Source organism: Musa acuminata, chromosome BXJ1-8, assembly GCF_036884655.1.
Source record: "Musa acuminata AAA Group cultivar baxijiao chromosome BXJ1-8, Cavendish_Baxijiao_AAA, whole genome shotgun sequence".
Taxonomy (NCBI): Eukaryota; Viridiplantae; Streptophyta; class Magnoliopsida; order Zingiberales; family Musaceae; genus Musa; species Musa acuminata.
Window position 1 is genome coordinate 48,824,624 of NC_088334.1, and position 14,544 is coordinate 48,839,167.

General features: G+C 35.5%; 2 protein-coding genes across 3 annotated transcripts; one reads left to right on the plus strand and one right to left on the minus strand.

Moving 5' to 3' along the window:
• Positions 1 to 224: 224 nt before the first annotated feature.
• LOC135588469 (serine/threonine-protein kinase AFC2-like) lies at positions 225 to 4,648 on the minus strand. Of its 2 annotated transcripts, none has more exons than XM_065080607.1 (12): positions 4,383 to 4,648; positions 3,147 to 3,336; positions 2,578 to 2,604; positions 2,255 to 2,408; positions 2,099 to 2,147; positions 1,897 to 2,011; positions 1,508 to 1,599; positions 1,180 to 1,336; positions 1,034 to 1,098; positions 851 to 948; positions 647 to 749; positions 225 to 515 (listed from the first exon to the last, which is right to left on the minus strand). In XM_065080607.1, the coding sequence occupies exons 1-12, from the start codon at positions 4,485 to 4,487 to the stop codon at positions 378 to 380; spliced, it is 1,293 nt and encodes a 430-aa protein (XP_064936679.1). In that variant the 5' UTR covers positions 4,488 to 4,648; the 3' UTR covers positions 225 to 377. The 2 variants fall into 2 exon arrangements, with proteins under 2 accessions (XP_064936679.1, XP_064936678.1); XM_065080606.1 differs by having other exon boundaries at positions 225 to 528.
• A 779-nt stretch (positions 4,649 to 5,427) lies between these two features.
• Positions 5,428 to 6,914, plus strand: LOC103996472 (leucine-rich repeat receptor-like serine/threonine/tyrosine-protein kinase SOBIR1). Its single transcript, XM_009417396.3, has one exon. It carries the CDS (start codon positions 5,549 to 5,551, stop codon positions 6,704 to 6,706), a length of 1,158 nt encoding a protein of 385 aa, XP_009415671.2. The 5' UTR covers positions 5,428 to 5,548; the 3' UTR covers positions 6,707 to 6,914.
• The last annotated feature ends 7,630 nt before the right edge of the window (positions 6,915 to 14,544 follow it).

Sequence of the window (14,544 nt, forward strand, 5' to 3'; positions counted from 1 at the left end):
GACAACAACCCTTTGCTTTGATATCCTCCGTACAAATCCAATATATCACGACGATGAACATATATTTATGATGAGGAGGCAGAGCTGCAATAATTTCATATATCCTAGAAAAATGAGATACAATCGAAATGCATATCTCCGCGAGTTTCTTGTCATCCTAGTAAAAAGCACTTCTTGAGTGATTCCGCGCCAACATAACCACAAGATTTAAACAATCAACGCAATAGAGAACAAACGCGCTACCAGAATAAATCATTAACGCATCAGAGAACAATATCATATCCGCTATACAAAACTTTACAAACGAGACCGCCCATTCATTGTAAATGCAAAAAAGTGCAGGTTAGCATAAGCCTTCTCTCAATTGGATACATGAGTTAGCGATTTCTTGTGAAGAAAGGATGCAAGAGAGCTGCGTTTGCTGCCAATCGGTCTGCAGGATCGTATCTCAGAAGCCCCTGTAAAAGATCGATGAAGTCCCCAGCTGAATGATCTGAGTGCTGCATCACCAGATTCTACAAAGAAAAGCTATCATAAGACAGCTCGAATCATCACAAAAACCGACACACTGTCCTCCCAACTCTTTTACATTAGCAAATAACGGGTAATTAAATGATAGATAAATCTGTATTAAATAAGGTAGTACCTGCAGCCGAGGAAGTTTCAACACAGCTTTCATGCTCTCTCTTGAGGTTGCACCCTCAGGCCAATTCAAATGACCCCTTCGAACATACCTCTCGGCATCTCGGCTGCAAGAAAATTATAGGGACAAACAGTCGATTACAGCTACTCGATGCAGGTTGTAGTAATTTTAAAAACTTATAAATATATCAATATATCAGGGACTTACGCTGCAAGTCGCAGCATGTTAGAAGGTAATGGTCCAAGAACCCGCTCCATCATGGCCAGGTGTTCCAAGTTCTCATGGGTCTGAAACAAAGTCTCACCCTGCACCAATGTTTCGTGGCTTTGAGTTATGCCGAAGAATGTTAACAGATTTTAAAACAAAGATGCTCCTCTCTGATAAACATACTGAGCAAAGTTCAACAAGAATACAACCGACGCTCCAAATATCACAGGGATAGCTCCATCCAAGTCCTAAACTCAATCATTAATATTATCAAACAATAAGTAAATGGATGCAAACAAAATGCTCTTTGTTCATTAAACAGAACTCACCCAAGATAACCTCAGGTGCCCGATAATGTCTCGTAGACACTACATAACTATTGTCGTGACGATCATAAGTTGTGCTTCCAAAATCAATCACCTTGATGGCACTTGATTTTGGCAATCTCTTGAAGTAGGAACCCTGTTTCGGAGATCGGGATGACACCTAAGTAAACAGTTGACTATTAGTGCTGCAATGGCATTCCAATGGTTATTTAACCACAAAGAAACGAAGGATTCAGCTAACCTATTACTAAGAGCAAATGTCAACCATAAGGTCAAAGTTATTTTCAACAAACTCTAAGCTACATCATTTAAGACAGAAATAGAATAGTACTTTGTAATCAGGTACTTTGATGTACTCCGGAGAAACAAGAAGAATATTCTCAGGCTTTAAATCAGTGTGAATGAGGCGCATGTCATGCATAACTGCAAACAAATAGATAAAAGGAAGTGACTACAGAAGATTCAGAAAAGTTAAAACCACTGGTAAGAGATCATCAAATCTCAAGTAACAGTGGCCAATAGTAAGCAACAAGATACAAGCCCCTCATGAGAGTGAAGGCATTGTTCCATTGCAAAGCTATTATTATGGCCCAAGAATTTAGGCCTTTACTACCACACTTTTTATAGGTTATATAACCATAAGGGTAAAACAAAACAAGCAGAAAAACACAGATGAAGATGAACAATAAAAAAAAAGATGTGGAAGTACTGTCTACACACATGCTACACATTCCAATAGTTGTCTGGCAAACTCGCGGACAAGATCAATTGGAAATGAGCGATAACTGTTTTTGCGTAGAAAATCGTATAAGCTTGGACCAAGCTTCTCAAATACCTGTTAAGATCATTTAAGTTGACAGATATTTTCAACTCCCAACTGTATTTGGGAAAGTAGGGAAATTATCACAACTCATATACTTACAATACAGATATGGTTACGATAGTCAAACCAGTTCCGTATTTGCACACAACTGCAAGAATGCACCATCTTATACATGTATAATCTTAAACCTACTAAAACAACTAAAAAGAGTAAATCTAAAAATTAGAGGCAACATAAGTGATGCACAAGACTTACCGACTTGCATTCTTATCATACTTCCCAAGCTGTTGCAGCATATTAATCTCTATCATAGCAGCTTCTCTGTACTTATTGATGCCCCGGACAATTTTGATGGCTACCATTTCCTCCCTTTCCCTATCCCAACATTCCAGAACCTGCCCAAAGGTACCTGAAATCACAGGACAAGAAAAAGTGATGAAATGAACTACAGGGGGGAAAGATGGACCACTTGGAAACTGGCAGAGGACAGCATTAGCAGTAAATGAGATAAATCCCACTGAGCTTCCATGCAAGGAGAAAATGATTTATATGAAAGATTAGGAGGGATATCAACTTGCCTTCACCCATTTTGCTGTGAATCTTATCTGCCAAAAAAGAAAAAAGAAAAGAAAGTATGAAGTCAGATAAACAGTAGCAGCATCCACAGAAAGCAAAACGATGTCAATACAAGAAAATCCAACAATGTCAAAGCAAAAAAAACATATTTTAGAAACATTGTAGGTGATAACTCATAGTAGATTGAATAATTAAGGATGTTACTGTTTTCAAAACATTAATCAATAAAGTATAAATAATAAGACAGACTTGTGATAGATGAAAAATAGATTAGATCATAGATAGTAATAAAAAACAACCATGAAGAATAGATATATTTCTTTAATCCTATGATAAAACTTGGGTATCACAATCTTATATACTTTATAAAAAATTGACTCAAAAAATATCACTTAGCCAAATAATCAGTCCAATTGGCTAAAGGCATTAAGAAGTTGTCAAAATGATGCAAACTCTGGCATATACCGAAGGTTTCTAGAAAGACAGACTTTTTAACAGATAGATCACACAGCATATACAGCAAAACCAGCAGAGAGAAAGAAAATTTGGAAAAAATGATAAGTATGATTACAGCGAGAGGTTAAATTTTCTCCAAGTTCAAACTTGTAATGTCCATCTTTATCATCTCCTCTCCAAGGAGGGGAAGCATCTCGTTCCTGATCCTTTGCAGACTGGGATGCACAAGTGTGATCTGAAGCACCCCCCGAAGGAACCAAGCTCTTCAAGTTAACTTCTTGTCCACATAAGATACCTATTTGAGCCTACAGACAACCATTGATTTATTTTTCTCCCATCCAACAAACAAAATCATTATTTCCTTATAAATTTATTTTCTTCACTTTCGTGATGGACATTCAGAAAACTGGTTGCTGTTGACAAACAAGAAAGCCTAAAGCCACTCTACAAGGAACAATATCAAGCTTCATAGAATGTCAAGGGTCAAGCACATGCTAATATGAATATGCATTTATCAGATCAAAATTCCTTATAATACATTAACAAGCCAGTGGATTAATCCTCACCTAAGAACAATTGCAATATTTGATAAACAAGAAACTCACCCTGTTGTGTCAGTGACTTTTGTTAGAATACGAATATAAGTTCAACATAATAGCTATCACAGACATCAATAGCTTCACGTAATGACAAAGAAAAAATGGAAACACTGAAAAAAGAAGTTAAATGAAAGTTAAAATTATCTCTCGATCACAATTTCCTGTTTAAAAATGATAAGTGAAGGGAATTGATTTTCAATAAATAATTCGTTCCTTTCTTTTAAAGAGCACGATATACAAATTCGACTCTATTTTAAGGGAAAAAGCAGCGTCATGTCTGCTTCTTTCAGCTATCTATTCATAAGAACCAAGAAACATATCAAGTTCCTACACGAAGAGATACTCCGCCTCGAATCCAGATCTGGCATATCATAAATCTTCTAAAATCATAGTCAATTTCCAAAAATTTATCCGCTTATTTATGGGAAAACGTTGATACTTTTCTAGCTCATACTACGAAGTCTTCAAAATCATGCAGAAAAGAACAAAAAAGACGACGACGAGCACCAGCGAAGAAGGATACACAACGGTTACCCAGATCCATCAAGATAGAAACAAAAAAGATTATTGAAAAGACAAACTACAAGATCAAACACGAAATATAAAAGAAAGAACAAATAAAAAGTAAATTCCGAGATATCACCTCATCTTACCGCTAGATCTAAAGAAAAACTGCCCTTGATCTACCCGATCCGAGATCAGATGATAAAATAGAAGAATCAAAACAAGGGAGAACAACAAGGGGGCAATACCTTGGCCGCGGTAAGGGGGTCAACGTCCCACCCTAACCTCGGGCGCTTCCGGGGCCGGCGATCCATCAGAGGGTGGGGAAACTCCTTCAAGCATTCGATCTCCATGATCGACTCGATTCGAGAGAGAAAGAGGAGGGAGTAATTGAGATCGGAAGACGGAGATGAGGAGGAATAGGATTCTTGTCACGGAAGAAACGTTAACCCGAACCCTAGAAAAGGAGGAGGATAACAGACGCGGAAGGAGGCGATGCGGTGGCCGACTGTGCACCGCACGTCGTGCATATATATAGAGAGAGAAGAGAGAAACCCTAGCCATGGTCAAATTCTTCGCCAACTCGGGTTTGTAGCTAATCCTTAATTGGGTTAATGTAACCGGTAGAGTCCAATACCTACCCATCAAATTCGTCTTCGAACTAAATTAACACTTTGATTTTTTTTATTTAATTAGATGAATATAAAAAATATAGTTTATTAATAGATAAATTCATATTATTTTTTTATTTTATCTTAAAACACGTTTCACGAGACCACAAACTATTTGAGCTATAAATTAACTGATTTTTTAGGTCGTTCAGATCAAATCATACTCGATCATGCGACATTCAGATCAGATCACACTCGATCGCATGATATGATCTTGTAAATATTATTGGATTCAAAGGCAGCCTTACATGGGCTTTTTATTGGATCGCATGGGCTCAAATCTGAAGAGCAGTAAGGATGATACAGATTGTAGAGTCTGAATTGCAAAGAGCCTTTCTATGATGCTTAGCTACGAATTGCATGACTCTTGACGCTAAACTACGAATTAATCTGATGAGTGATGATACGAAGCCACAGGAAACGCCAAGTTTTCCACGCGTTTGTGGAAGGATTAGTGTGATCACTGTTTTGACGCGCAAGTCCACGTTTGAAAGTAGAACGCTTTATGAGTCGTGATGGTTTCTTGTTGTCGTTCCTCTCACCGTCCATCTGATTCTACCATATAGGACGCGTTCTTCGGTTGACTTGAAAAGTCATCTTTTCCTCGCTCCCTCTTCTTCCTCTACTTCGTTCCCTGTGCCACCCGCACAAGAAGCACGAAGCTACAATCCGCTACTTATGGCTTTGCTAGCCTCACTCTACAACGTTCTCTTCTCAGTAGCAGCACCGGCTTGACTCCCGACATGCCGCCGCCTCCTTCGACGGCCTTCTTCCTGTCATACCCTCTTTGGATGAGCGCCACCTTCTCCTTTTTCATCGGCTTCACCATCGGCATACTCCTCTTCTTCCTCTGGTGGTCCGTCGTTCGTCTCTCCCGGTTCGTCGTCCACCGACGCACCCTTAGCAGGATCTTGGCCGAAGAGAAAGCTCCTGGGAACGCTGCCACTGTCTTCAGCCCGATGCTCCGCCACCCGGACACCATCCCCTTCTTCCAGCATCTCCAGCACAAAGGCCTACCCTTCCTCGCCCAGATCATCGGCCGGGGCGGGTGCGGCGAGGTATACAAAGCCGAGATCTTCGTCGAGAATCGGACGATCCCCGTAGCCATCAAGAAGATCGACCACCTTGCCGCAACTGGCGCCGCCAGCATCTGCCAGGAGGAGTCGGAGCTCCTCAACATCCACACGCGGCAGATACGGTCGGAGATACTCACCGTGGGGCGGATGCGCCACCCCAGTCTTCTTCCTCTGCTGGCCCACGTCCCCAAGCCCGACTGCCACTACCTCGTGTACGAGTACATGCCTAACGGGTCTCTGCACGACTTCCTGAAGCGGAGGAGTTTGCAGTGGCCGGTTCGGTACAAGATCGCGCTCGGCATCGCCGCCGGCCTCGAGTACCTCCACATGGTGCACCGGCCACAGGTCATCCACAGGGACCTGAAGCCGGCGAACATACTGCTGGACTGCAACCTGAACGCCCGGATCGGCGACTTCGGGCTGGCGAAGGTGGTGCACGAGATGATGAGCGGGCCGGTGGCCTCCAACAACGTGGCCGGCACGCTGGGCTACATAGCGCCGGAGTACTATCAGACGATGACCTGCACCGCCAAGTGCGACATCTACAGCTTCGGGGTGATACTGGCGGTGCTCGTCACCAGCCGGTTCCCCAGCGACCAGTTCTTCCAGGCGACGGACGAGATGTGCCTCGTGGGGTGGTTGAGGAACGTGCTGCGGTCGGCCGACCCGGCGGCGGCGATCGACGGGAGGTTGATGGGGAAAGGGTTCGAGGAGCAGATGCTGCTAGTGTTGAAGGTTGCTTACTTCTGCACATATGACGACCCCGCCGAGAGACCGAACAGTAGGGACGTCAAATTAATGCTGTCACAGATCAAGCACTACTAAACTGCAACACTTGTGAGCAGCTTAAGAAGACAATGGCACACTATGGATTACTTCTCATTTGCAGAAAAACACTTCTGTGAAGAGTTGAATCTGACTGAGTCAGCACGAGAGTCTTCTTGTTTTAAGAATACAGTCGCACAACTTTCTGCACAATATCATGTGAAGAACACATTCCGGTGACTAAATCTTATGACAAATTATAAACATTTGAACCACATTTTAGCGAAATAGTCAACCCATTTGATCATTGAAAAGGTAGTCAAAGCAATTAAAACGGGTTGTTATTGGATGGACAATGTATGAGCTTTCGATTGGCCACTCAATATAGGCATGTACTATTTCTCTGTAGACTTGAAAGTGTATCATTGCAGATAACCTAAAGAAGACAAGATTGATATGAAGACGATAGACTTCTTCTTAGACTTGAATTATATACCTTATAAAACAAATAAACAAAATTAAGAAGTTATACTCCTTAATATTACATAAAAGGAATGCATCGTAATATTTGCTCTTTATCTTTTTGTTATTATATAATTCATAGATAGGTTCTCACAAGATTATATCATTGTCTTATTTTCTTTTGTTATGTATAGGGTTTAGGGTTTATTACATACATACATACATACATACATACATACATACATACATACATACATACATATATATGTATATATATATATATATGTATATATATATATATATGTATATGTATATACATATATACATATGTATATACATATATACATATATACATATGTATATACATATATACATATATATATGTATATACATATATACATATGTATATACATATATACATATATACATACATATATATATACATATATATGTATGTATGTATATACATATATATATACATACATACATATATATATATATATATGTATACAAATATACATATGTATATACATATACATATATATATATATATATATGTATACATATGTATATAAATATATATATGTATATATATGTGTATATATATGTATATAAATATATATTTATATATATATATATGTATAAATGTATATATATACATACATACATATATATATATACATATATATATATGTATATATATACATATATATATACATACATATATATATATAAATACATATGTATATACATATATATGTATATACATATACATACATATACATATATATATATATATATATATATATATATGTGTGTGTGTGTGTGTGTGTGTGTGTGTGTGTGTGTGTGTGTGTGTGTGTGTGTGTGTGTGTGTATACATATTTATACATATGTATATATATATATATATATATATGTATATATATGTGTATATATATATGTATATAAATAAATATATATATATATGTGACTTCTCAATAATTATTTGATTTCTATATTTACTTCTCATATGTGACTTCACATTGGGACCATAAAAAAGATTGATTTTTATTTAATTTCTTCCTTCCCATGAGATATTCTCAAGCATAGAATATTTTTTAAGAAAATATAAGAATTTTATCTTATCACTCAAATAAGAAATAATGGGGTTTAAAAATACAAAGATTTAGGAAAATAATCTGCTATTTGATATACAATTATTTTATTCTATTTTTTTTATAGAAGTACACATTCATGGAATTTCCAACAACCTTTTTTAGCTTCACATATTTATCTCATAGTGTTGGGATTCTTTAGTAGCCTTCTCATTTGTCTATCCTCAATTTTTTTATCCCTTTAAATTATAGTATAGATTATGTCCCTCCAAATATTAAGATCAGTCACTTACATCCTTCTCGGTATCATCAATGTAAACAAATCTAAAATTATCCTCTACTAATTATAGATAATTTGAAAAAAAAAATAAACATTATCAAAATTCAAACCATAGTCAACTAATAAAGATTAATTACAAAAGGTATACATGTATGTTTATGAGAGATTTCATGAACATATAGTTTAGTCTTTTGTCACATCAAACATTGGGCTATTAGACGGGCCAAGAAACATCAATTTTGACCCGAATTTATCATGCTTTTTTTGAACTCTAAGATATAGCTACTAAAAGTATTATCTATAGTACTCTTTATATTATATAAAGCTTCTATCCAACCACTATTATATTATTGAAACTAAATAATTTACATTTAAAATTATGAGAATACCAAATATTATAATATGTAGTTCCAAAAATGTAACATCGAATTCTTTTAATAGCTCCGATATAATGTTTGCTTAGATTATGCATAAACCTGGATACTACATCAACAGAAAAGGTAATATCTGGTCGAGTATGAGTTAGATAAATTAAATCTCCAACCAAACTTTTATAGTATCTTACCTTTGTCAGACATGTACTATCTTTAAGTTTCAATTTCTCATTTACATTCATGGGTGTTGTTGTAACTTTATAATTAATTATATTAGATTTTTTTAGTAGATCCATTGCATATTTTGTTTATGAAATAAAAAATTCCATCTGATCTTTGCTTTACTTCCAACCCAAGAAAATAGTGTAAAGAACATGATCATTTGATTCCTTAATTAATAAATCTTTTGACTTCTCAATTACGACAATAATATGATTATTTTATTTTCGTTGCGTCAATATCCACCATCATTCCCTCCGTTGGGGATGACATCACTTCGGAGGAGAAGCTATAGAACTTGTACAAGAGGCGGCAAAGCCACCATGGCGTGTCATGCAGCGTTGATGAGAAGTGCATCCGCTTTGATATTTTTAAAGTGAAGGATCATGTTGTTGTCACAATTGAGATGTCATCCCCTGCGAAGGGAATGTTCGTGGATATTAATGTAACGAGAAGGGAATGATTATGTTGTTGCTAAGGAATCAAAAGATTTATCAATATTTTCATTTGATGAACTAACGATCAAGGTTATGTTATAAATTGACGGAGTAGTAATCTATCGTGCCATAATTAATCTATCGTGCCCACCGTGTGTTAAAAATTGCATGCTCGACGGAGCAGCAAAGCTATTGCACCATAAAGGGTGCATGCAACAAACATATATCTCATTTGGTTGATGTTGGAACGTTAGTAGTGATCACGTTTGACTTTGGTCTACGTACAATTTATCATCATTAGGATTTGATTAATGTTAATTGCATCAATTATTGAAAGGTGGCGACAATAGTAGTAGTGGTAGAAGCAAAGGACAAAAATACTTGGGTTGAGTATATTATCAATGGCATATTTCCTTTGGCATGTTCTTGGAAGGTGTCCCTCCAGGGAAAAGTTAGGCTGACTTGGCATAGAAAGGGTGGAGAGAATTCTTAAGTGCAAATTTGTTGATACAATTTTATGTGATGTTAGAAATGTATTATTATGTACTGTAGCTACTTTTCAGTGGGCATAGAGAAAGACTAACATGAAAAGGCTTTGTAGCTTCTTTGGCGATATTGACTCTAGCTCGTCATCTAATCTAAATTTGGTGTAGCTTGGATTGTCACAATAACTCGGACCCTTCTCTCGAGATCATATCAGTAGTTTTATGGAAGGAATGATGAAGAAAACCCTAACATACAAGTGGAATCCTCAAGCCTCCTACAACCCAATTGGTGCGGTGAATCTTTTATTTTTGATCCTCCATTCTCTTTCTGAAGGAGATGTAAAAAATTGAATCTGCATTGAGGATATTCGTTCGAGAGTTTCCCTTGACCTTCGTTTTTGCCTCAACAAAGGAAAAGACATAATACCTACTAGCATTCCCTTCAACAAAGGAGGACCATGGCATCGAAGTGGACGCACTTCCTCTATCACCTCTCATACAAGTCTCAGTCATGTCATGGTTTCGATAACAACATCCTCGGTGATTTTTTCCTTAGGTAACGTCTCTTCGGGAAGTTATTTTTCAGAAGAGAGAGAGGCTGTTGGTGATGACGACGACGTCAACAACATATGATGGGAACAGGTTAATCATAAATTCTCACTATTAGGGATGAAAAAGCAAGTCCATAGAGGATGTGAGATTGTTAGTGTTTCAATGTGATAAATGAGGTGCTTTGACGATGGACTCCAAGAAGGAAGAAGAAGAAATCATTACATCAGTACCTGTAATTCTTTTGTAGAAACATACTTTTGCTTCCTTCTTGCAAGGCTGTTTCTATTTTATTTATGTTCAAAAAGACGAAAACTATCATCACATTGAACAATTTACTAACTCGACAGAAAGTTCAATCCAAGCAAAGAGGCTGATATCAATATTGATACTGAGCTGGTGAAAGAAAGATCAAAGAGAGAAATAGCACATAGATGGATGGAACCAAGCTGGAAAGGCCATTTCTTTTCTTTTCTTTTCTTTTCTCCTTGGTTGGGTCCATCTTCTGTGGCACAAGGAGAGTGCTAGAAAAGGGCTTCAACCTTCCTCTTGAGACAGGAAGGACATCGATCAACTAGATAAAAAGGACGGAATAATATCGACAGATTGGATTGGATAGGATCTTCCGACGATAATTACGATTTTTATAGTATGAAATTAGTGGAATTTGCTCATGATATTTTCTTTTGTAGCAACCACAGATTAAAAAATATATATATTTTTCTTATTGTGAGAAATGAAAGTTAGTCCCTCTAAATTGCAATCAATTTATTTCATGAGAAGGAGCTTTTTAGGAGAGGATGATGACATGACACCACCGGCTGGCTATTTTAGCTATATCTAATTGACAAGTAACTCCATTCATGTCGAGCTACATTGGATAGTTCCTCATCTTCCTTTCCGCTGTCACCCATTGCCACCTTGGTTGGTTGTCTACTTCAATGGCAAAAGTATGGTTGGTTGTCTACTATGTTTATGTACCCATTTTAGGTTCATGCATTCTCATGTCATTTTATTTTCTGAATCGATTTAAATAAATTTTGGATATACATATTTATTCAATATTCATGCATATTATTTTGGATAATATCTACTTTATTCATGAAAAAAGTGGATAATAAGTCTAGTTCATGCATATCAGTTTATATCAAAAAATAATATACATGAACCGGTAAATTCTCCTCATATTATTTATTTTATTTATGAATATTATTTTAAATATAAATTTAAAGGGTTGTTTTCCGCTTTTCATTTTTTCAATACAACAACAACCCATAGTCATAAAAAATATATATATTTTTCTCCTCTTGTCCCCATCTATTTATTGTCGATTTAGGTGAAGAACTTGAACAGAAATGATGCCCCCAAACCTCTTGATTTGCTTAGATATTTATGAAATCCCTAATCACTTTTGCCTCCAATCGTCCTTGTGTTGAGGTAATTGTTTGCTTGCTGTATTTTATTTATGTTTTCTTGGATCTCCAAGCACTTGAAAGAGATTGAGAAGACGATGATCGAGCACGCTACCAATGAAATAAGTCATTAAGCTGAAGTCAGAGATCTCAAACTTGTTTTTTTATAAAGTGCTTAAAATCTTTAATCATAGAGCTATTATTACCTATAAATATTAAATCATCTATAGAGAGCATATTCATGTGAACATTTAAAAAACTCAGTTTAAATAAAATAAGTATCTATTCAAAAATTTCATACTCATGGAGTGAGGCTTTCATATAGAGAGCATGCTTGTATCAGTGACTTTTTTTAAAATACGAATATAAGTTCAACATAATAGCTGCTATCACAGACATCAATAGCTTCACGTAATGATAAAGAAAAAATGGAAACACTGAAAAAATAAGTTAAATGAAAATTAAAATTATCTCTCGATCACAATTTCCTGTTTAAAAGTGATAAGCGAAGGCAAATAAGTGAAGGGAATTGATTTTCAATAAATAATTCGTTCTTTTCTTTTAAAGAGCACGATATACAAATTCAACTCTATTTTAAGGGAAAAAGGGAAAAAGCGACGTCATGTCTGCTTCTTTCAGCTATCTATTCATAAGAACGAAGAAACATATCAAGTTCCTACACGAAGAGATACTCCGCCTCGAATCCAGATCTGGCATATCATAAATCTTCTAAAATCATAGTCAATTTCCAAAAATTTATCCGCTTATTTATGAGAAAACATTGATACTTTTCTAGCTCATACTACTAAGTCTTCAAAATCATGCAGAAAAGAAAAAAAAAGACGAGGACGAACAAAATTAACATTATTTATTTTAAAGGAAAAGTAAATCATAATACCCAAATTAAATTGGATTCCAAAACTAAATTAATTTCATATGTTTTTTCATTAGGCATGGCAAGTCCTCTAATTGGGTCAAAATTGATGTTTCTTGGGCCCGTCTAATAGCCCAATGTTTGATATCATAAGTGTGCATCATTTAGTGATCAACAAATTAGACAAAAGACTAAACTATATGTCCATGAAATCTCTCATAAACATACATGTATACCTTTTGTAATTAATCTTTATTAGTTGACTATGGTTTGAATTTTGATAATGTTTATAATTTTTTTTTTCAAATTATCTATAATTAGTAGAGGATAATTTTAGATTTGTTTAATACCGAGAAGGATGTAAGTGACTGATCTTAATATTTGGAGGGACATAATCTATACTATAATTTAAAGGGATAAAAAAATTGAGGATAAATAAATGAGAAGGATACTAAAGAATCCCAACACTATGAGATAAATATGTGAAGCTAAAAAAGGTTGTTGGAAATTCCATGAATGTTTACTTCTATAAAAAAATAGAATAAAATAATTGTATATCAAATAGCAGATTATTTTCCTAAATCTTTGTATTTTTAAACCCCATTATTTCTTATTTGAGTACTAAGACAAAATTCTTATATTTTCTTAAAATATATTCTATGCTTGAGAATATCTCATGAGAAGGAAGAAATTAAAGAAAAATCTTATATATATATATATATATATATATATATATATATATATATATATATATAATAAACCCTAAACCCTATACGTAACAAAAGAAGATAAGACAATGATATAATGTTGTGAGAACCTATCTATGAATTATATAATAACAAAAAGATAAAGAGCAAATATTATGATGCATTCCTTTTATGTAATATTAAGGAGTATAACTTCTTAATTTTGTTTATTTGTTTTATAAGGTATATAATTCAAGTCTAAGAAGAAGTCTATCGTCTTCATATCAATCTTGTCTTCTTTAGGTTATCTGCAATGATACACTTTCAAGTCTACAGAGAAATAGTACATGCCTATATTGAGTGGCCAATCGAAAGCTCATACATTGTCCATTCAACAAGAACCCGTTTTAATTGCTTTGACTACCTTTTCACTGATCAAATGAGTCGACTATTTCGCTAAAATGTGGTTCAAATGTTTATAATTTGTCATAAGATTTAGTCACCGGAATGTGTTCTTCACATGATATTGTAGATCGATGTGACTGCTTGCGAACGAGCAGCTACTTCACTGACAACTTCATCTACATGTCCGGATCCAAGGCAATCATGAAGTGTGGACCTTAGAGTCCCAGATTTTGTATCCCAGATCTTGACGATCCGATCCTGGCCGCCACTAATCACAGTATTGTTCTTGATGAGCTATGACTTTCGATATCAGCATTTAATTGGAACAAAAAAATTATCACAGTACATAAAGTTCTTGATGACCTTTCTCTTCAATATATTTTTCTTCCTCATCGAAACATCGATATGTACTAATATACCATGTGTTAATACATCGATACAGGACAACATGTTCCCTGCCATCGGCTAACAGACACACACTAGTAAATCAATCATGATTTCAAATCCTTAAAAACACTCTTCTTACAACATCAATTAATGCACTTTTTACCTCGCTATAAAAATGATAAATATTATCAAAGATTTTAAATTTGGTCTGCAATGTATCATAAAATATGC